At 40.2% G+C, this 24,860-nt stretch overlaps 1 protein-coding gene across 1 annotated transcript in view; it reads left to right on the top strand.

The window, feature by feature from the left end:
• The window catches only part of sema6bb (sema domain, transmembrane domain (TM), and cytoplasmic domain, (semaphorin) 6Bb), a 129,884-nt gene extending 109,073 nt beyond the window's left edge, over window positions 1-20,811 (top strand). Inside the window, exon 17 of the mRNA XM_072389717.1 lies at window positions 14,112-20,811. Coding sequence (XP_072245818.1) covers window positions 14,112-15,019 — 908 coding nt within the window. The 3' untranslated portion in view covers window positions 15,020-20,811. The remainder of the gene's footprint in view (window positions 1-14,111) is intronic.
• The last annotated feature ends 4,049 nt before the right edge of the window (window positions 20,812-24,860 follow it).

Raw genomic sequence — 24,860 nt, 5'->3', positions numbered from 1 at the left:
GTTATGTCCAACTCCAAAATAAGGACCTCCAAACACATATTGCATTTCTTAGACAAGTCAAGACAAAATCTATTCATGTAGTCTAAATCCACCCGAGTCTCAACAGGCTTTTCAGTTACAAAGAAATTAATGACCCAGAGATGGTCACACAAGCACATTTTTACACTTTTTATTAAATCATAATCTTTTAATATTTTATAAGTCAACAATAAACCTTGAAATCAGATTTTGAATTGAATTGAATAAAGATACTCATAGTCCTTACCTACACTATGTAAATCGTACACACCAGCTGATGAAGGGGAAAATTCTTGAATGTATTGCACGCAGCTTTTTGTTCTCCTTAACTTTCCTATAATGCCTCCTGGGCCATTAACAAAAACAAATGCAATAGTTAAATGCGAGGAAAACTTGTTCTAATCATCATCTATGTCCAAAACAGTACATGAACAGACAATATAAACAAAACGAATGTGCTCTTTTCACTTGTTTATTGTCGATGAGACCCGAACGAAGTCACTTATTTTTATGCACCAACCAGGATTTGGTAACATTTGAATCAGCGACGGCAGCGAAGGACCAAGCAGATCAGCGAGGCACAAGCTGCAGCTTGATATCTGATCACAGAAGCAAAGACAGGAAAAAATGAGTTTTTTGTTAAATGATACATTTTTGTTTGAAACATTTTTGCTTTTATTAAAGCACCGTTGCTTTGACAACCTTTAAAGAGGGCTGAAGAGCCTAGTTTGGCATCAATAGTTGAGGCCGTTGCAGACATATGATCACACTGTCTATTTAAAATGTTTACCTCTCTGTGTTGCAGTAACTCACATAAGGTTTTGAAAATCAATAATCTATCTGCTAACTTGCTGTTGAAAATAGATGTGCCAGTTTTATTTGGGACAGTCCCTGATCAGTGCATCAGATCTCTTTTACCATACATCCCTGCGCCTGCTGTGGAGTCTCTTTGCAGACAGATGACAGGAAAAAAGGAAAAACTACTGTGACCTATGCCATTGCAGCTTCACTGCCTGGACCTCAAAAATAAATTACCAAATAAAATGTACTGGTTGAAAATATTCCAAGACCCCCTGCAAACATTGTTTTTAAGAAATCTTAAAATAGCCTACTTTAGACAATTGTGACAGGTTCATCCATTTAAAAATACTCAGAAATGCGAATCCTGGCCTCTTTTAAAAGCCTAGAATCTGAATATTCATATGTTTTTAATGCTAATTAGTAGACACATGCTTTTTTCTGCATAACTAATAGATCCATCATGCACTGAAGGTCTGAAGTTTTCACATCAAACCTGGCAAAGATGAATATTGGATTGTCACACAGTCAACTCTGCTCAGATTATAGGTGAGCTCAGAGAATCTTTCCCCTTCATCAGAGGAAAGTGAAAACGGCTTCCTGTTGTCAGACTGCTCATACATCATTCTGCACAGGGAAGCTGAAGCATCCGAGCCAGAGAGCAGGAAGATGAAGACGTTTTTGAGTCGAGCCACTTCATTGTCTGAAGTTATGGCTGCAGCTTTTTTTTTTTATTAATGAAAGGCTCTGGGCAAACTAATTTACGAAGTGTTCCTGTAGGGTGCAGACAAATAAAAATTGTCAAAAAAGAAAAGCAAACTTTAACATTTTCACTGATTGGAGTGTGCTATATTAAACTATATATATTTTTTTTACTAAACTGGTCCAAAATTAACTTAAATCCCAAAACAAACGAGAACCAAGTCAAAGTCATGTTTTCTCATATTAGCTTCCCAACTTTATCATCAGTGAGTAATACCAGCCTTATCGGAGCAGTTTTGCACTACAATTGCTTCCTGATGTGCTTTTTGTTGCATTTGTTTTGACTTTCTTAATGATGTATGGCGCCTGTATTGAACAATTTGTCCCAAAAACAAAGCGTTGGCATGTGTGTGTAAGGTTGTAGAAGTGATGACTGTGTCCATGACTGTGTTGTTTTCTGTGATCCGTTCCGAGCCTCAAGTGTTATGTGCATGTTTTAACAGAACAAAAAAAAAAAAGATGGATTGACACTTGAACTCTTAGCAATTTGACACAAAACTGCACATAGATATTCAGTACATTCCAGTTCAACACATCACTATCTGCAGAATTTGCTTTAGCCTGCCTCGGGTAATGTGCTCAGCGATGAGTAAGACGAGTAATCCAGCTAGTTGTGGGCGTGTACTGGTGACGCTGGGTGATGCCTTAAGCGAGTTTGGCTGCGTGATATCCAAAGTAGTGCAAGTGTTCTCCACTAATGGCTTCTGGGGATTGTTTGTCTGTCTATCATTCAGACAAAAATCGACCAGAGTGAGTGTCCCTAACTCTGCAACAAAAAACACTTTCCCTCCTTCCGCAACACATCAATAGCACTACTATTCTTCCTTCACACTTCCACTGACTCTTGCTTTCAGTCGATCACACTGTCCATCTTTCAAAGCCATCCATGTTTTTCTCCCCTGTGACACGCCCTCTGTGCACCCTCTGTTTTTGTCACTTCTCTCAGCCTCTTTTCCTCTGTCCTTCCATCACCCTCTTACTATCACCTTAACCCCCCTAAGTTTAATGCAGCACCTCAGTATCGATCACTTCAAGCTCTTTGTAGTCCAAGGTCCTGACAGGCACTGTGATTGTGAGTGATCATTCAGGCCAGGATGTGCCCTGACGGCGAGTCCTCTTGAAGGGCCTTTGCCTGTGTCACATTGGAGACATCTCATTAAAGCCAACTTGTAAATTAGCAGAGGCGGCGGGTGGCTGAACGAATGGGGTGAGAGCAGCTTCAATCAGCCACCCAGATGGTGCGCCGCTCCAACATGAGGCCTGATGGTTTAATCATTTTGTTAAACCTTCAAAAATTTGTATTGGGAATGAGTCCAACTCTTCCGCTCTGGGGGTGTTAACATAAAAAACAAATTGGTGTGTTTTCAGCTGGTGGGCGTATAGTATTGCACGGTGCAAAGCTCTTGTGTGTGATATATGGATGTAGCATGTGAGAGAGATTAGGTTGGCGCTGCTTGGTTCAGGAGTTGGGAATGAGAGATATGAACCCTCTGGGCAGATCGTTAGACTAATTCTATGCGGACCCACTCTCCAATTCATTGCCTGCGACATGTTTGTGAATATTTATTATTGCTCTACACAGTGCACGTTTGGCTTTTCCCCTAAAACAGGAATATCAATTACCAAAGGAAAACACAGCCAACCTGTAACTCATACTATATAGAGGAAAAGATAAAAACTTCATCCCATTGGGAGAGCCACACATAGTTTTGCACACATGTACAGAAAACTCTCAGGAAAACAATGTAATTCACCGTGGTGTGAATGGTTTGGATGCAGCCGAAACTGCAAACAGACTCGTCCTTGTTAAGCTGCCTTTAAGTAAAGGGTGACCAGATTTTGAAGACAAGGTCTGCTGATATAATTGAATCCACAAATTCAATGAAGAACATTCCTGATTCCAGCTTAGGTGGTAAAAAGCATTTATGAGAAGCCAGAAAAAAAAAAGCCTGTAGCCTTTGATTACACAGCAGCAAAGGAAGTCAGCCCCCCCTCTGATGATTTTAACACACAGCCTTCCCTAAAGCAAATCTAGAGTTACCTCATTTACCCCAAGCAGCTTTCTTTCTACACCATAAGCATAAAAAAAGGAGAAAGAAACTGAAATGAGGACGAGTTAAAAAAAAAAAAAAGTTATTCTGGGTAGCAACGGAGGGTAAGAGATGCAGGAGAGGAATGAATAGGAGCAAGAGATTCTTGGCGGCAATGCTTTAATGCAGTCATCATTGCTAACCTTGACTCTGAGCCTGATCTGCCCTCACTAATAAACCAAGCTGAAAACCTAAATCCATCAACAGCGTGTTTTCTGGTGGAGATTTTATGGAATTTTAATTACAAACACATGGCCTGTGCGCATAAATGTTTGAACATATTGATCAGCCGAGTCCAATGCGGGCACATCTGACAGGCCCTCAGGATACAAGGCTGAAGGATTATTTTTTTCCTCAATTTTTTACTTGACTAGAGTTGTGCAGATCTCTCCAGCAACTTTCCTCCAAAAACACTGTCAGCGGTGGACTGTAAAATGTTTTATAGTCATCCAGAGTAAACACGGTTTACAAGGGCAACCAGGTGGAGTTCAAGTAAGGAAATGTTACTTTTTTTTTAAGTGTCATTCTTTCTCAGTTTGTTTCGATCCAGAAATGATACACATTGGTGTCAGTCTGACAACTCATAGCGTGAGCGGTATCTGTGTGAGACAGAGAAATAGATGCAGGGGTGGAAATAGTAGGTAAGATCATGGTGAAAAAAAGTAATGCAGCTAAAAAATAAAAAAGGAGGAAGATGGCGGAAGGGGAGAGAAGGTGCTATAAACAAGGAGCAAAATAATACTTGCAGTCTTTTAAAAGAGCAGACGGAGAAGAGGATAATGAGCAAAATCACTGAACCATGGATGCGGGTGGTGTGTGCATTTATTTAATAACACACACATATTCATACATCTATTCAAACATATTGGTAGTACAGTGCACATGCTTTGCCACGTGCATCCCTCCTTCACTGCGCACATAAAAACATTAACATTATGCAGAAAAATGGTAGGTTCTGGAGATGAAAGCCCTTCAGATCACTGGCTGTTCGCTGACACAGTCGTAACCTATCAAGTTCAGAAGTGTGTGCTCGTGCCATCGAGGTCCACCGGGATGCTGCAAAGTCTCTTTGTTCTGTTTTGATGTGCTCCATTTCTAATACATGTATTCCACCTCTCAAACTGCATAAAAGTTCCCTGGCTTGGCTTTTGATTAAGAAGCTTATTGAAACGTGGGCGGCCTCAGAATAGCTCCCAAATTAATTAGTTAGCATCTAACAAGGCCAACATCTCGACCCAATAATCCAAACCCGTGTAGAAGCTTAGCAAGGGTTGCCGGCATCTCGGTGTCATTTGGTGTCTTTTTCTAAAAAAAAAAAAAGTTATTATATTACAATCTGGGTCGATACACATTTAGTTAGATCTTTTTGCACGATTTTTCAACATGGGGTGTTAACTACATGAGAGTGGGTATTTTAAGCCTTGCCATGATCTTTCTCTTACTCTAACCTAGTGGATTTGGGATTAAGACCATACCAAACAGCAAGTAAGAAAACATCTTAAAAGAAAGAAACAATGATCTAACACAGGACTCAAACAATGGTCTCAAAGACAGAGGTCCCATATCCACTCCTCCTACCTCTGTCTACAGATTGTGCTACAGATTTATAATGACATGACGGCAAAGAACACCTTTTGTGTATCTCAGAGGCGCTACTTTCTTTGGCAGGATTCTCATGCATGCAGTGAGTTAACACTGTGACAGTGGGTGCACGTAACTTTGGGAACTTTGTGGAGAACCAATCTGGAGATCAGACATGCAATCAGTGGTTTGATTAGCAGGTGCTGATAGAAAAGTTGAACAATTGGCAACTTTTCCACAACAAGCAACGCTAGCAAAGTGAAGCTATGAAACCACAATGCAATTCAGCACGGCAAGACATCGTCCCAGTCAAAGAGAATTAAAAGCAAAAGCAACGAAGGCTGAGAAAACGTACGTGTGAATCCTGCCTTCAACAAAAATGTCAGTATAGGATGCCCGAATGAGCACTGGTTGCTCTTACAGCTGTAAACTGTGTCAATCAAAGCTTTTCAGTCCTCTGAAGATAAATGTCTGGCACAGAGAAATAATAGAATCTAAAGATAATTGAAATAATTCAGGTAATTAAAGGTGGAAGGATGCTGTTTTGTCTTGTCAAACTTGTGAAATGTCCATTAATGTCCTCAAAATTACAATGCTGCCCTTTTTTTGGGAGGTTTTCTATATGCTGATCTCACTCAAAGTCTGAGTGCTTGTTTTTCTGGAGTCCAGTGTGGTGATGCTATAATGCTCTCAGATACAAATAGCTACTTTGATGATTAAACCACTCTCATAACCAAAAGAGCTGGCCAGAACTATAAAAACCGAATCAAAGTTGTTATACAGAGATTGTCCTTTGGATGCACCTCTCTATTTTAGATAATCAGCGATGCTGGGTTGAAAATTATCCTCCTTGTCTTTATTCTGATTCTTTATTTATTCCACATATAATAACAAGGCCATTGTCCAAAGTGCAGCCAAACTGAGCATGGAGCAAGCAAATGCAGAGTCTTCTACCACAAATCAAATCAAGGGAAATCTCCCACAACTGGATCATTTCCATCACTCACTGGCTGAATTAAAGGAAGGGGAAAATGGAAGCAGATGCCATCTCTTTGTGACTTTAATGTTGAATTTTGAGACAACCTTGATTTGAAAATGTCTGTAAAAGTTTCCAAATTCTATTTGAATTTTGAAGCTCTTACTCCTATCATGGAGCCAGCCTTGTGATTAGAGTGGTGGACACGAGCGCTATTGGGAGAGGATTAATGGCTAATGAGAGCATCGGAGGGAGGAAAGAACGAAGGAGAAGATGACTGAGGGTTAGAGACAAAGGCAAACGAATACCAAAGGAAACACAAGATTCTTTGTGCTTTGAATTTGACAGTTTGCTGGTTTGTTTGTTTGTCTGTTTGCAGCAACAGAGCTGTTACATATTTGATGTTCTTAGGTCCCTTCACTCCTCCATAACCCCATCTCCATTTGCTTTTTTTCATCTGTTCACCTGTTTAATCTTCTCTTATGCCTTCTTCTCTTCTGCGTCTTTTGTGTTTCCTTTTTGTAACAGCTCCTCACTGGTCCTCCCATTTCCTCTCAGCACCAATACTAGAAAACCCTTCTCGTCTCTTCACTGCTAACCTCTCCTCTCCTTGTTAAACTCTAATTGGAGTTGGGTGCCTCAACACTAGCAGCTCAGTGTTCGTCAGGCTGACAGACAGCCTGTTGGCTTCTATTAAGCTTTAATAAGTAAGCAGGATTGGAGAAGAGAGAATAAGCTGAAGGGAGGAGAGAGCGCATAAGCAGATACTTTTGCTTTCACCCCTGGTAGGATGCAGGGAAACCTGTCTGCTGTCACAAAAAAAAGAACACACATGCGCTCCCAAATTTCCATCCATCCAACCTTTCTTTCTCATCATAGACCTCCATATTTCCCTCACTGTGTGTATTGTAGATGTTGTGCATCCGAGAAAGACACGAGTATCCAAATTGGCAAAATAATTAACATGCGCAGCCTTGTCAAAGAGAAAGCGCTGAGGAGCCATATTTAGCCTGTCTCCATTCTACAGATAACATGTCAGCACACACACTCATACATTACTAACACACACACACTCCTGTCAAGACCTCTTCTCTTGCATGAATTTGACGGCGGTATTCTTGCACCGTGCAGAATTAAATCAGAAGAGCCACACAGCAATCCTGGACCACTGTAGAGATAAATGTCAGAGAATCATCTACAACCTCTGCAGCTGAGCATGGCAGGAACATTTCCAGATGTGATGTGTATGAGAGTGGAGATTTACGGTTATTGACTTTTTCTGAACTTTCCTATGGTTGTGGCACGTCATTTTTGTTTACAAAGTCATCAAAGCTGCGGTTTGCCAATCCATAATCTGACCTTTCAAATTCCTTGTGTCTGGTGTGCGTTTAAAGGTGGTTTTAACCTCCAAATGCCTTCCTCTGTGTCATACTTGCAGCCCAAAGAACCCCCATTCTACAGAAGAGAGAACTTTAATGTTACTGAAAGTGGCTGCCTTTCCAAACTGAGTGTTGGCCAGAAACATGAAGATAAATGCAGCAAGAATTTGGCCCTCGTGTTGGCGCCTGCAACAAAGATCCCAACAATATGTTGAAGGAGAAAAGAAGAACTCCCAATGAAAAAAATGCCAAGTTCAATCTAAACATAGAAAAACATTGGTGCTTAGCTGAATACACAAAGACTTAAAGGACGTCTGTTCTGGTTAGCCTGAGTAACCACAAACTGGCTGAGTTACAGCATGAAGAAATGAAGTGAAAAGGATATTCTGTGGGACCCAAATACTGAGCTGCCTTCTGTGTTCAGAGCAGTTTTAAGTGATTAAGTAATCAAGCTTTTACATCCAGTAGAGAAATCAAAATATATTACATAAACCCTAATATTCTGTTAACTAAACGCTTTTAAATGCATAACTCAAGCCACATACAGCTTCTGCTTCAGAGGATTCATTCAGATTTTGAATCGCAAAAATATATTAATATCCATAAGCAGCTGTTATCAGATGGAAAAAAATAAGTAAAAAGGAGATGAGAGATGAGAGGGTTGTGGAATCACCAAAGCAAAGAAAATTCACGTTTAGCTTAAACCTACGTCAATCTCCCTGATAAAATGCAATGGGAATTATTCAGAAGTATTTGTACTAGCTGAGCTGACCTGTGACATAATTAACATGCTGTAACTACAGTTACTGTCTATGTGTATCATTGAGTTTATTGAATTGTTGATAAAGGACTAATTAGTCTGGAAGAGGACATTGATTTGCCAACATGCTCAGTTGATAAATGGCAGGTCTAAATCAATGGAAACGGAAAACTTGTTGAGAGTATAGACCCGCATTGATAGTGTCAAGGATGTTTTTTCCAAGCTGTAAGGTGTAGTTGTAAGCAACAGGGAGATGGATGAATGGTTTAATAAATTTCTGGTCATCGTTAGTTTTACTTTTATTGGGCAGCTGTAAGTGCTTTTAGGAAAGTGAAAGGAAGAAACACAGCAGAGCAATTAATTGAATAAAGAAAGGAAAGCAGGTTACTCTCCGATTTATTTTAATACATAGCAGTCAACAACTATTGAATTAAGTTTTGTGACTTTTGCCTCACATATTCAGGTTATTTTCAGGATGAGTTGCAATAACGATACAGATTCCTTCACTCGTCAGCTGGTAACGAACTCAAATGTTATTTTCCATGACATAAGAGTCACTTGTATGACACCATCAGCCTGAGCTGTTCAGCTGTTTGTTTTGAATCGCCAGTCAGCAATCATGCCGAAAGATTTTAAAATCAGAGATTATGTGTATTTCTTATGTATAAAGAGAAGTGCTTCTGGAGTTTCCAAAACTGAATTTGGGATTTTTATTTCTGTTCCTTTTGTGTTTGGTCAAAGCAAAACAAATGTGCTGTATAATGTTACCAGACCTCAGGAAACATTATGAAAGCATCTCAATTGCAGTCTTTTGAATAATGGTTTCAGTGCACAGAAAAATCTGCATTTGATTATCTTCAGTCATACTAATACAGTGTGGTTTTATATAGCTCAACTCTTTTGTGGTTACTCTTGTTAAACACGTCACTCAAGGCATCTCAAACAGAGTTTCAGAAACTCTGCTGATTCTGTTTTAGCTGAAAACTTTGGGACTATGTTGAAGTCTGGACGGGCAAAAACATAGTATCTGTATCTGTGTGACAGCCTTTATGTTCCTCCAAAATGATTTACTCATTTCTTTATTATATGTGATATATCATTAATATTTGCTATTTCAGTAACATTCCCGCCTCGTTTCTCATCTCTTCCATTCTCCATTTCTGTTGTTCTTCTATAGACTTTTCCACAACTAAGCAACTAAGCCTCTGCTTCCTGTTTGCACTGAATGGTCATGCAATACATGTAACACTTACCTGGGTGAAGATTATTCTAAAAGGATGTTAAAACACTTGTCTGGATGCTGATAAGTTTTGCTTTGAAATGAAAACATATCGGTGTAGATGTAGATTGAGGAGCTTCTGAATGTCCACCTGTTCATTCTCTCTCACACACAGTATGCAGAGGACTCACCAGACAATGCATTTCAAACACTATTTGAATACACCAGGACCTCATAATTATGCAACAGATATTTACAGCTATGTGTTGCGTAAACAAATGCCAACAGGACAGGTACAAGTCAATTCTGAGGTGACAGTTTTTGGTTGAGAACACATCACTGACATCTCTCCTCATAACACAGATTCAAAACTTTATGATAAGATGTTGCTACATTTGGTTATACTTTATCAACAGGCACAAGCATTGACTGCTGCCTTCAATATAAAAAAAAATCAATATATTCCATGAAAGGGATGGAAATATATCAGAACAAAATGAGTGTTTGCAAATAACTGTTTACAGAGTCACGGTGGCCCCATTGCTGCAGCTCGCATGGAAATATTTTAGAAGTGCTACATTACAATATATATGTTATGCAGGAGTGCTGCAGTGGTGGAGAACAAGGCTCCAGAGGAAGGCAGGCAAGAATAGAATACGGTAATAGTTTTTATTCAAAACTAGGAGGCAACAGAGCGCAAAGATGAAGTTGAAGTTCTGACTGAGAACAATGGAAACCAAGAAGTATTTATCCTGAGGGAGCAAATGACCATCAAAGGCAGGTGGTTTGGTCACTTTTACTTTGGTTACTAAAGGTCAGGTGTGTGGAGAAACAGAGAGCAACTCTAACTTAGGCCACCAAAGGAGTGGACTGGGAAAATTACACAAAAATTAAAGTCACAAAACAAAGCAGAAAACCCACAGAAAGCATGGCTAAATGCTAAAACAGAGCCAATAATCCTGACAGTAACAGAACATGCATATAGTTCTGACTGAACAACTAAAACAGCAATAACAAGCTGCAGTTTCCATAGATGCTGGCTTTGGGCCACAATGCACCAGTGTAGTGCACAGTTTCTGTAATATACTTTTTGTGTCACGTGAGGATGTGAAGATGTGTTTCATCACGTTGTATACTGGGACATCAGCACCATTTGTGAGGAATCCTCTCCCTTTACCTCTGTTTGAGACCCTTGTTGTCTGCTTAGATTTTGTTTTGTTTGGCTTAAAACAGTCAAAAGGAGAAGAGAACAGATGGAGAGGGAAAACAGGGGAAAGAGGGTGGACCTTACCGGGAGTAAGTGCATCACATCGCCTAATGCAAGATCTGCTTTTTAACAAACCCGCTCTTGTGCCAAAATCTGATCCCTTGCGAAAGGAATCTTTTTTTGGGATAATTCATCAAAGTAAACATTGTGTAAAACTTCCTAATAGATTCAGTGATGTGTTATCATGTGAGGTCACGTGTTTCAATATGTTTGAGCTGTATGGAGAGTTTTTCAGGATATTATTTGAGCTGATTTTGATACTGATTAACTATTTGAGAGCTGTTTGGCTTTTTGGTATTTCTTCCTCTAACAACACTAACAGTCATTTTTTTTTGCCCCATTTATTTAGTATTTTTATTCGTTTTGGGTATAGAAATAGTCAATCCTAACAGTGTCTCAGCCTGCAGGATGCAGCTGTGTTTTTTTATGCTACGCTAGGGTACTGTCTATATTTGTGCTGCTTTGATAATTACAGTAAATTACTTGAGGGAAACATTTACATTTCTTGAAGCTGCTTCTTTTGATAGTGGCTTCCTCCTTCGGCTGTTGTTACACCTGTTGTGTTTTCGTCTAATTGCCGATCTAGATAGGGTTTTTGCTCAGAAAATAAAACACTGTCACAATTAAGTCGCAGTTTCCTGTTAGCGCGCTTTAGCCCTTAAACATGTTCAAGATCACCCCTGGTAAAACATAGCAAATTAGTGGTATTCCACTGGGTTTAAACTGCCATTCCTGTAGAGGAAGGCTTTACTATGCAAATCCACAGGCCACATTGATTACCCACTAGGCTGTCTCATACCGCCGTATGTGTGCCATATCCAGCTCCCTTTGTCCCCATTAAAAGCAAATTTGTCAGACAATGAAAGAATGTTTATTTTTGAAAAACACTGCCGTTCTCTTGATGATGTTCATTTTTTTTCTCCCATTCTTCGCACCGATTCTTTTCTGTGCAATGCGTAAGTGAGTAAGTGGCTCCTGATGTCTATTAATGACATCCATTTATTTTCAGTGAAAAAATATTTATTTTGCTGTCCTTGTAGACGCAGTCTCCCTCTGCCACTATCTGTGTTGTAATTTAATAACTATTACTACTGTTTGTCTAAGGCCCCAAATGCTCAAGTTTGCTTTGGGCAACTCTCTGTCTTTCTCTCCCTCTCTTTCTGTAACACGCTCTTCTTTCCTTCCTCTGCTTCCCATGGCACAATTTCATTGTATTCGTTGGTTCTGGTCCCAGGAGCTCAAAGAGCAAAAAAACAACTCTTCTTCTGGCATTTTTCTAATTGATCCATGGAAGTATTTGCTGTGGTCTTGCTGTATTCATATCTTCAATAATTCATGAACAGTTCAGTGGGGAAGGAGTTCATCTCATGTATTTATACAAAGGAAATACAGAAATGTGTGGTTAAGGCTGCAGATATGGCGGCCTTTATCTGTATTTTTTTCATTCATAACAGAAATAGCAAGTTCAAATGCCATGCACACGGACTTCCATTAGTTGTACTTGAGACAAAAACCTAAACCTAGAAGTAGCCAGTGTCTGAGGTCTCCAGGTAGCTGATAATTATGTCGATCAAAATAGCAACAACATACTATTTACAGACTATATAGCAGAATTTGTGTGCTAAATCATGTTTGACCCACTTTGAATCTTACTAAAATATCAAGTTCAATTTTATCACTTTAAATTAATTCAATTACTTCTAAGTTGAACAGTTGAGTGTTTGGCCTTGTGGAAATTAGGGTAAGGGTTAAAAAACAGTTTAGATTTACTGTAATAAAAATGCAGACCCCCACAGATATTATTTTCAATAGTATAGAGTTTTGTTGACAGACTCTTTACATATTTTTTTGTTATTACTATATGTTTCTCTTCAAAATGCCACAAAGGGGGTTCTGTTGAAATTAAATGAGGTGACGTTCTTGTCTGGTTTTTACATTATTGGTTTTGGCAGCAATGCTTTGGATCATTATCATGCTGGACTATTCTTCCCCTGCCAAGCATCTGCAGAATGGGAGTCAACTTGTCAGCTGGTATTCTGGTGTATTCAGGCACTCACAGTTCCATCTATATAAGCAAATTTCCTCTAAAGCTTTTGTCCTTGCGCCATCATTACACTTTCACCTTAATGCATCACTGTTTTGATTTTCCTTTCACTGAAGTTACTATCGAGGTTAATATGATCATCATCTTTAAAAATACTTTAAAAAAGGCTTCTATTTTAGATTTTTAGCTAAATTTAATCTGCAGTTTCACGGTGAAGAGAAAAAATCTTTTTTTTTTTTGGATGCTATTTATATAGATCCATTTTATACACACACACTGACCTTTACACTTCCTGAGCTGTCGCAGAAATTCTGATTTCTATTGATAATCTCTGTGCCAAGTCTGCGGCTCCTACCTGACAGATTTTCCAAGTTAATAATATGATGATAAATAGCACTCTGGCTTATTCTGAACCTCTCGATTAATGTTTTTTAGTTTTAGTGCGATTTTCAACTTTTTCGCTGCCAATCCTGAATCTTTCTTTATTTTTGTGAAGACAGATCTGGTTCCAAATCTCATTTTTCAATTTCTACTCCTGTTCTTTTCCCATGTAGAGCCATGACAAATACATAAATATAGCCCAAAGGTGCAGAATTGAAAAAGTTCTGGTGGTCACAGGTCATTTCATACCCATGTTTATGCAACTGGGCTTATTGGACATCACTTACGTACTTAATTTTGCTTCAGTAATAACAGAATGTTAGCGGTCACAGGTGTATTCACTTTTCTTGCAGTTAATTTCTAATTTAGGGCCAGTATTTTCTTGTCAGCCATAGAGGGTGCAAACTTGAATCATCTGATATTGACATGATATAGCGCATGGATGTGCCATAGTTGATTTTCAACTGTATGAAAATATAACATGAAAATACATAAGATTTTTACTAACCTTTAATGCCAGACTGGGTTTCTTTCCCTGTAAAGCTAATGTTGTGAATCATGTTATGGTTGAGAGCTATTCTCAGTCAGGAAGACAGTTATTACAGCTATTAAAATCACCATCCACTTTACGTAATGAAAGCAATTAACCAGAGCTACCTTGTCTGAAAAGCATATGTCCGTTCCCACCCACAGAGAGGAGAGAGAAAATAGGTAATTTTGTCCTGTTGTTTGTTAACTCCCACATGCTTATTGCAGGAAATACTTATGCTATTAAGATTACGCCACAAGTTGACTGATGACCCTCTTTCTTTCTATGATTGTATCTCTCTGTGTAGGAATGCTGCTCCAAGAGAGTTTTATCGAGGAACCTGATGGCCTCGTGTCAGTAAACCTGCTGGTGGTCTCTGCTGTTTCAGCCTTCTCAACGGGAGCCATCCTCTCTGGTTTAACTGTCTGCTGGATCATGAGTCATCGCCACCGGCACTCTCGTGGCTCTGGAGCCAATGGCGTCCGCCGCAAAAGTGACAAAGAGCAGAGCATGCTGGGCCAGGGCCGCAGCGGGTCAGTAATGAGCGTAACGAGAACCAGTGGAGGAGAGAGACGCCGTTCACAGGCAGACAACCCCTTTGTGATGCCCAATGGTTGGCCCAAAGGAGATATGGATCCAGGCTTGCTGCCTACTCCGGAGCAGACTCCACTGCAGCAAAAACGAGCCATGCGTCTCACAGATACCGACTGGGACCAGAGCCAGACCTTCCTCACCTCTGTAGGGACTCCCTGTCCCAATAATGCTGTTATCTACCTAAGCTCCAAGTTCCTGAATGGAGGTGGAGGTGGTGGGGGAATGGTCCGGATAGAAGACCCAGGGGAGGTTGTGCTGCCCCCACAAACAGATCGCCAGCGTTACCTGATCCTTGCCACCCAAAGAGGGGAGCAAGGTGGCAGTCGTCCTACCGGAACCCTGAGGAACTCAGCGGGAGAATACATCTACCCCGCCACGCCACAGGATTCACCCAACCGACGGAGGGTGGTTTCTGCTCCCACTCCCCACATGGACTATGGGGAGCCTCGCTGGAGTCACGAGGCACTCAACTACAACAGCAACAATGGTGTGACCTATCACCTTCAGCGCCAGGGCCTCATCAGGCCTGACATGCATGGTCCTCAAAGGCTGGGAGACCTGGCTGACTTCAGCCGTCTTATGGGGAAGAACATGGGAGAGCGTAACCCCAGCGGCCAGTGAGATTAAGTAGTTGAGCCTTGACACCAAGCTCTCTCTGAAAACCCATTCCCGCCGCCAGAAAACTGGAGTAAATCAACCTGTTAGACTTACTGTCCCAGTCCAACCTTACCCTGTCTGTCCTCTCTCACTGTCATTAAATGTTCTGACGTCATTCAGCTGACTAAAGAGAGAGACAGAGAGAAAAGAAACAAAGAGAGAGTTGAAAAACAAGAGAAAACTCTCACACCAGAGACGTTTCTCTGATTATAATCCTTGGTGAGCCCCTCGGCTCTGTCAGTGGGGCCACCCACAGATCATAACTTTGACACCACCGGACAAACAGCGAGGTAGAGAGAGGGGTGCAAACGAAACAAGAATCTTCTTGGAAGGACAGTCTGAATGACAATTTGATGAGGATTAAAAAAAAAAAAAAAAAAAAAAAACTACAATTCCGCTTGTAGCGCCAAATATGAAAGGTCCCCCTCCACTATTTTGTTCACTGTTTCGACACCACGGATCTTCATTCTCTTATGCCAGTGGCATCCAGCAGACAACAATGTGCTTTACTTCGGATTTCAGATGAGACTGAACTGTTGTAGCTGTGCCAGAGTGCAGTGACTCTCAAACAATCATGCTGTGTGTATGTGTGACTGTGTGTGGCCACAACAACCCCAACCAGCGTCCTGTCTTAACTGTGAAGTATGGCTATATAAAGAAGTTGCTGATAACATTGTTTATACTGAAGAGAGATGATTTTATGATGTGTCTACTTGAAGCTCCGTGTGTTTACCAATCAAAGGTTTTAATTATTGACCAGTGGCTAGTGAGGGCTCACGCTCACCCTGTACAGAGCCATGATGAAGTAAAAGAAAGCAATAATTAACCAAGAAATTAATGGCAATGAAAATTAAGCAAATTTAATCCGATATTTTTATAATACTAAGCTTCTCAGCAAAGTCAACTGAGAGGCGTCAGATGGAGCAAAGCTCTGGGAAAAGGAACAGTATCTCCCTTCCATTCTTCTGTCCCTTGCCGCCTCTCCGTATGCCTGGGTCTGTCTGACCTGACCCGAGGCCTCCCTGGGCTCCACCGTGCATTTGAAAAAGGGAATGTGAGCTCTGCCTGGCTGTCTGACCGAGGCTGTGAGTCTCGGCCGCCTGGGAGCTCCATTCAGCCTCCTCTGCCCGACACTGAGCCTCTTTGTGCCCTGGGAGCAGGAGGAGACTGTGGCAACAAATAACTGTTAAGAGTCAGGAACCTAGCCCATCACCACAACCTAGCAGAATATCAATGAGGAGGACAGCAGCTCCATCCCGTCATGCAAGGTTCACCAACCAGGCTTGGGCATCTCTTGTGGCTCACCCACTCTGGTTGACCGGGACAGGGAGGAGCTGAGGGCTGAAGCTGGGGTGGGGGCCAGTGATGGGGCACACCTAACTGTCACAATGGTCATCCCTAGTGGCTCCATCCCCTTCTATTCTTTCAGTTTGTTTCCCAACAAAAGTTGGATAAAGAAAACAGATGGGCAAGGGTATACTTTGGTGTGGAGTTTCTCGCTTACTTCTTTGTCAGACCTTTTGATGTTTTCTGTTTTTGTCTGCTTTCATCCATTTCTTGATTCAAATGTAGATATGCTCAGCTTTAGTTCATAAGGGCCGTGCTTTAGTAAAGGTTGTGTTTTTGTTTGTCTGTCGGCTTGTATGTGAGAGTCTCTTAGGGTTTGTATACATGAATGTGTTACTCATATTGAGTGCAAAAAAGCAGCTTTGATCAATTTTACTCTCAGTCGCACCCTTCTTCTCTTTTCAGGCCTATTCATTTCTCCATCTATGTCTGCCCAACATTCACACAAATGCATGCAACATAGTGAGAGCCATGCGTGGGAGCAGTGCATGCTATAGGATATAGTTAAATCATTATACTGTGCACACAGTGCTCCTAAAACAGAGAAGCTTGGTTTTGGTCTAAATGATCAATAGTGTCAATATGCACAAGTTAAGCACCTTTCGATAACAATTGGTAAATTTTTTTGACATTTTCCCGAAACATCCCTGTTTTCCATTACAGCAATTATAGTGCTTTTTGTGTCCAAAAGCACTGGGTTTTCTTTAAAATATCTTGTACATCCTAACCATTTTTTAAAGAATTCAGCGGAAAGAAGATTTATGCACATTACAATCCACTACTTTTATGTGATTATAAAGGTGCAAAGAGATTAGTAGAGGAGGTAAAGTCTCCAGGCAGAGCTGCAAAAACAAACCTTGAATAAATTGGTATGATTGAAAGCCTGACTGTGGACAATGGAAAATTCTACTTTTTGAATTTAATTTTGAACTTATATTTAAGCAAAATGCTTCTTCAACAATTCAACAGTCCTTTGTGCATTTGCAAATACTGTGGTTGTCACATTAACTTTAATGTGATAAAAAAAACTCAATATTCCACCTTTATCAAACAAAGATTTATTTTTTGCAATATTTTGATATTTTGATACATAAAAGTACCCAATGGAAACGCAACAAGTAGATTGCGTGACAAACCCACAGAATATGATCGCCCAACTCTGTAGGAATCCCACTCAGTGATTTTCCTGCTTTATTATTTTGAAAGTTATGGGGCTGGTGACAGCAAGGTGAAAGGCAAGGTACAACTTGGAGCAGTCTGACTCACAAAATGGCTGTTATTTCAAGCTATATTATCCTCTTCTCACTCTTCCTCTGTTACTGTTTTCAGAGTTCTCTTCACTATGGCAAACAACGCACTCCAAGCTTGGAACCTACACACTGAAAACTGTACCTTTTAACGGAGATTTGGTTTGCAGAATAGGACATATTTGACTTGGTGTTTCAGTGAATGGTTGTAAAGATCTAAGAAATATACAAATGATAAAGATAAATAAATATATCTTTACAACATTTTCTGCCTGACAGGGCCATTATCGTCATTTGAGAACATGCAAACTTCACACTGAAAAGTCTCAGCCAACCACCAGGTTTGAGGTGAGGTGACAGATCTCTGCCCACTATTCAGAATCAGCGCCAAGTGAAAATATCCTTTGAGTGTCCAGTGTCAAAAGAAAGCACTGGCCCTGGGACAGACTAATGCAGGAAATATGCTTCCATTTCTTCAAGATGTAAACAAAAGCAGCAGCAAAAGGCTACTCTCTGAGAAGTTCTGCCCAACTTCCACTGTGTTAAAGCTGTTAAAAAATTTGATTTCTGAACCTTTCTAAATGCGGGTCGGTTCTGAAAAGGTAGGATTGGTTCTACACTGGCCTGATGGTAAAGACAGATTACAATTAGCTACACACAAGGTGCCATATATAAACGTGACCTCAATAAATTTGTCAGAATTTACGTGTAAATCTGCAGTCTAATCAGACAAAAGCAAATGTCAGCAAATCTCTGACATGATATTCAGTACCAGCTGTCAGTTTTCAATAAAGTGCTGAAGAGACGTTTCTGCTGATGTTTAATACACAGCTCCAGAAAATATACAGCCGACGCCAGAGATAATATATGAAACAAGCCAGTGAAAGAGATTTATAAAAGCAAGGACAGAGGAGGAGGTCAGGCAGGCAGGCGAACGTGATGCTACTACATTACTGCCTCGCCACATTAGTACAGTTTATTCTTTACACATTCCACCCTGAAACGGGTCATTAGTATTGAGGATATACAGCGCTCCACAAGCCAAACTCCTCATCTCTATCCCGTGTCCCCATCTTTGCTGTGGCCTTAGTGCTGCGCGCGTCAATGTGTGTGTACTTATGAAGGAGGGCTCCCCATCTTATACAGCGTGCCCACCCAGCCGTGATCTCGCTCTGTGTCTCCTCTGGTGTTTCACTAAACATGCTTGATTAGGCAAAGTACATGCCCAGCCCTCTAATGGCCTGATGTGCCCCTGAGAAGATTACTACAGACACATCAGCCCTGAGAGACAACTACTCGTTCAAGCAGCTCTTTTTTGACCCATTGCTAACCACCAGCCGCACGCAAAAACGCACCCGTTCATACCTACACACAAGCGAGCCATTTAACCAATTGGGAGTAAAATTGAATTAACAACAGAAATGGAGCTCAGGCCAGGCATAGGCTGACTCTGACTGGTTCGAGTAAAGGCACTGTAAATCATGATGTTATCTTTACTGACTGCACAATCTGATAATCTAAGTTAAACATTACAGGGCAGCTAAAGAATTCAGGTGTAACCTCGTGGGAGCAAGTCTGTTTATTACAGCCATCATCCTCCCTCTTCTTTACATACTTCATGTCATTCCTTTTCCTCCTCTTTTAACAGCTGCACTCTGTCAACTTCTTCTTTCAAGCCCCTTTTATTGTGAGCAGACTCATGCTATCTCCACTAAAGGAAAGCCAAGGGCTGAGCTTTTATTGTGTTTGTCACTATTAAAGGTTCACTGGTTAATTTAATGAGTCAGAAAGAGAAATCAAAGTAACCACCAATTTAATTCACATCAAATCCTCGTTGCAGAACAGTTTTTTAGACATTACCAAAGCCTCTCATGCAGTAAATTGCTTTCCCGTTGGAAATGATTTTGTTTGGGGTTTCTTTTGTCAAATGTATATGTTACCTCTAGTCCACATACGGTTCTCCTCTTTATCTCTATCCCACACATATCATCACACACATCCCACCCAGCCTCTGTGACCCGCTCTGTGTTTTCATTTGTCATGTTGTGTCTGTGCGCTTCCTGAACAGACCATGCCTTTGTGTGTTGGGGTTGTTTGTGCCGTAGAGCTATGCGATGTGTGCCCCCAGCCAATAACTGCCATATTACCCGACATTTTTCCACTGTACTGTATGTGCTCTATGCCCGAGAAAGAGTCCAGAGAAGGGGATTGACTTGTGTTAAATTCAGCGGACACACATGGAAGCCCTGAAGTGAAACTGCTCCCAGCCAACGTATGAGAGAAATAAGCACAAAGACGAGATCCAAATCATCATTTGCATTTTTGTAAAGTCGTACGTGTATTTAGTCAGCACTGATCTTTTTTGTCATGTTTGTTTTGTTTGGTTTTTTTCTATCGTTTGTTTTTGTGGTAGATATTTGGTTTGAAATTTATATGAAATATTACTGTGTATGATTTCAATTCTCTGGTGTGCCGAATTTGATAATGACAATGAAGTTTAACCTGTTGACTATCATGATTATTATTATTATTATTATTATTATTATTATTATAAAGCAGTACTGTGAGCACCGAAGTGTTGTGTCCTGTTTGGATGCAGAATCTGACAGAAAGAGGAAGTAGAGTGAATGAACTCATAAAGACTGGGATAGAAAATGCAGACTGGAGTCTCCTGCTACTGTGAAGGACCCCGCTCTCCTGTGGCTCTCACCAGAGGCTGGCCCCCAGTCGGCCCCCGGGAGCCTTGGGGCAGGCTGTCATCAGATGACAACACATGGCCCTGCTACGTGTACATAACGTTGATGCTTACATGTAATTTCAGTGCAGTAGCTGCATGACAACACAGCCTCTGTGTGTGTACAGAAGTAGCGATGTGTGAATTTGTAAAGTACATGCAAGTGTGTGTGCTTGTGTCCGCAAAGAAATCTGTCTCCTGTCACGCAAAAAGACAACACATGCATGCACCCTCTTGCAACTGCACAGCACACGCACCCACACACACACACACACACATCCATACACAAACACACTGCAGCAGTTACTCACTATTTACCACAAGAGCTCTGTCCTGAGCTCGCCATGTCACTCCGCATGGAGACTTTGCTCTGTGTTAACTTTCTTATTCTAATAAACCAGTCCGACATTCAAGTTGTGACCATTGACTACAGTGTCTTTCAGTTTCTCATCTGATGGATTCATTGTAACCTCAAACATTATGCACTTATCTTTAGTTATTTTACAGTGCATTGTGTTCTATTACTTGAGTCATTGATAAATTTGACTTTAAATAAATTATTAACAAGAAATGTTTTCATACTGAAACAAAGACTCTACTTCTCAGAAATTACTATCTTGAGTCCTTTTTATTCTCTTTTTTTTGCCATCAGCTATTCATTATTGTGCGGTAAGTGTTTTCTTTTTCTTTTTTTTATTAGCTTCAAGCTTAGAGAGATTGTTTCAAATTACTTGAAACCTTTTAATGAGTATTTTACTCTTCACTAGTGATCTGATACAGTAGAATACAACAGTTCTGTCATATTGATCACCTGTCCACAGATATCACAGTTTTTCTCGACAGTTTAAATAATTGAGCACTAAAACATCTTCTTACAGAAACATTAGAAACAGAATGTTTTTAAATAAAAGTATTCATTGTGCAGAGTTGACCCTTTTCCACAGAAAGTGTGCTGAGCTATTATTCATAATAAATCACATATGAATCTTACCAGTTCATGAGAGGCAAAATAACCACAAATGATAGTTTTACTACTGTTCTACTGTGGGAGGGACTAGCATAAACATGCAGTATTTAACTATTTTAAACAGCTGTAGTCACATTCTTCCTCTAATGCAATTTCCTCTTATTGTTTTAAAAAATATAGTAATGAGAATCTGTTTAATTCCACACTTCCACAAAAACTTCAGCGTTGAGTTTTCAATGCTTACAGAACAATGTGCTTCTCTGTGCTGTACATACACATCAAGGGCAATGCAGGGTTCAGTATCTTTCTCTAGCTAAGCAAACTCTTTAATATCACCTCTGGCCTCCTCCTAGTTTCTGTGGCTACTATTAATTTGAGAGAAAACAGTAAAAATATAGACATTATTATCTAAGGGCGCTCATGGCTGACAGTAAACATTTTATGCAGTCAAAGAGGACATAATAATTTGCCAATGGAAAGTACAGTTTAATAAATGTCTTTAAGAGACACAAGAGTTTTTAAAAAATAAAATTTTAAACAATTTATTGGTTAGTTGAGAAAATTCCTTGTCCTAATCACAAATGAAAGAAGGCTTTGATTGATTTGATGAGAGCAGCTTAACCTCTTATTTGAGATTAAGATGCATGAATTTAAACGCTTTGTACACGACTGAGCTGCACAACGCTTAAAAACGGCACAGTGATCCGTGTTTGTAGTGTTTTCAGCCATCAGTGGAGGGCGCTGCTGCTCTGTCACATTCACTGTTATTTTTTCCTCGAACACCAAAACTCAGAGGTAAGACCTACATCCAGAATTTCTGCAAAACAACCGTTGAGCAGTCATTAGAAAAAATGTAAATCAGTGACAAAAATTGTTGTTCACTGCCCCTGTGAGCTCATACTGCTTTTTATTGACCCCCATCTCCTCTACCTCTCCTCTTCCTCCTCAGCCAGCTATGCTCCCCGGGGAGCCTATCAGCTCATCTCACATCTGTTGAGTGGCTGAGAGGACCTGTCAGAGTTCTCATTTGCAAATGTTTTATGGGAGAGAATCCCTCCACTGCTGCAGGGTTCGATTGATAAGAATGGAGGAACTGACTGCATGTGCTCGCTTTGAGATAATTTACAACTTGTTTACACCCAGTCCATGTCCTGTCAGGTCTGTAAAATAGTATAGGTGGTTGAGGGAGGAGAGTAACTGTCTATCCCTCTGATTCTAATCTAATTCTATTCTATCTATCTATCTATCTATCTATCTATCTATCTATCTATCTATCTATCTATCTATCTATCTATCTATCTATCTATCTATCTATCTATCTATCTATCTATCTATCTATCTATCTATCTATCTATCTATCTATCTATCTATCTATCTATCTATCTATCTATCTATCTATCTGTGCATATACTGTGTATATATATATTTATTTATTAATCACTCTTCCATCCTCTTGTCTGCCCGTCCAGCAGGGACACACACTCATAATGATGAATCTGATTAATGAAGAGGCTTGAAACAGTGCCAGTGGGTACTCTCTTTGATTTGACTCCCTTCTCCACAGCTGAGCTCCACACAATGCCACTTCTTATCCATTTCAACATTTGGATTCTCCAAATATTAGAAATGTGTCTAAAACAAGGGGCTTTCTCCCATTTTGGCAAAATAGCATGACTGTTGATTGACATCAGCATAAGAAAAACATTACAGTAACATGCTGTAAAAACACTTATCTCTTTGCAAGAAAAGCAGCTCTTATCTTCCTGCGACTGTAGATACTCGTGGCAGGCATTAACAACACATCCTCGCTGTGACATCATATTTGCATAACCAGTGAATGACAATGAATGCAAAATGCACAGTCATAGGGCAGAGTAACTGCTTTATCGATGAGTGCACATGGGACCAACTGCCTGTTATGTGGACGTGGCTGATGTGAGAAATCTGCATGTACTTTTTATTTCAACATTGTGCATCACTGCACTCTGCACATGAATCAGGCCACATTTCGCACAGAAAAACCACGCATCACTGATGGATCCCTGGAGCAACAATCTGAAAAAAGTCGCCCTGCTCTGTTTTCAGATGTTGACTCTGAGGCAACATCAACGTCAGAAAGAGAAACTTCCTGACTCTAATGAGTCGACATCCGCAACATGTGAAGAACATGGAGGAGCATTTTGCATCGCTTGAACGCTGCAGATATTTCCACACACATAAGAATAAAAATCATTGCAGGTTTGTGCAATAACAAACTTGACCATCGGAGGACAGCACAAGCTGCTGAAGAGACTGTTCATAGTTACATTTAATCATTTGCTTTACATCCTTTTGTCTCCCCCAGCTTTAATATCTAGCTGGATAATTTTTTTTATTTCCCATATTGCTGAAATATTTTTAACATCTTACTCTCGGTGCCTGGAATGTGATTACCTATTGAAAATAGTTTAATGGGGAGAAGGAAAAAAAGGACAGCAATATAAGCGAGATAATGAGATTAAAACCATGATCATTAAAATGTGCAATAAAGAGAGACATGAAGGGAGATTTCAGAGGAACTACTGGAGTTGAGATGCAGATCCATTATGTCTAATTGGCTGGTTTAAGTGGGATTGGAGAGCCCCCAGGTGGACATATTGAGAGAAGCACAAACTGAGGGGGAAGAGTTTGGGCCATTTTACTGCCTTCATTAAAAGAGTAATGGAGTCTATGTGGGCTCGAGGATCGACTGAAATGTTGAGCTTTAAAGATAAAAGATGTTTCACTCGGAGGATGTATTTCAGCACAGTTACATGTAATTTATTCTTGGGCTCGTATGTGAGGGCGTGTGTAATTAATGATTATTTCATTCCTGGCCTATTCTGACGTCCCACTGAGAAAAACTTCTAAACAGCTGGAGCAGAACTGGATATTGTTGGTTGGTTCTTGCATTGGGTCAGTTAGTAAGTCTCAGATTCCCTGGTTCCATCAGGTAATCTTCCCCCCTTGTTTTTTAAATCACAACATAAAACATTTTTTCAGATATCTAGCAAGTTTGGGGGAAAATCAGTATGTGTGTTTTCTCATTTTGTTACGTGTTGAGCTTTGTGAAATAGTTTCTGCATATAACCAACAACCTTGCATGCAAAGGTACAAGAGGGCTTGTCTGTAGCTGCTCAGCAAACTGAAGAATTGAAAAGAAAAAGAAAAAAAATCTTATACCACAAAGCAGCAGAAAGTGGTAAGAAGTTAGTAAAGTGTCTTTATGTAGCTGTTTCCTAAGTATGTGTTATAATTAAGAAGTGGCAGTTAGGAAAAACAGTGGAGGCCAAGTTGAGGTTTTAAAGACCAAAAAAGAAAGAATTGGATCTATTGCTATCATTGCCAGAAAGACAAATATAAGCCCCAGTGTACTGCAACAGACCTTCATGCTTGCGGCATGACGAAAAGTATGCTTGGATAAAAAAAGAAAAAAGGGGGGGAGCTGGTGAGCCCTTGAATGGATTCAATTAAATACAACAACAAAAAATT

Source organism: Leuresthes tenuis, unplaced genomic scaffold, assembly GCF_036924035.1.
Source record: "Leuresthes tenuis unplaced genomic scaffold, fLeuTen1.0.hap1 SCAF_7, whole genome shotgun sequence".
Classification (NCBI taxonomy): Eukaryota; Metazoa; Chordata; class Actinopteri; order Atheriniformes; family Atherinopsidae; genus Leuresthes; species Leuresthes tenuis.
This window is presented reverse-complemented; position numbering and strand designations above follow the sequence as displayed.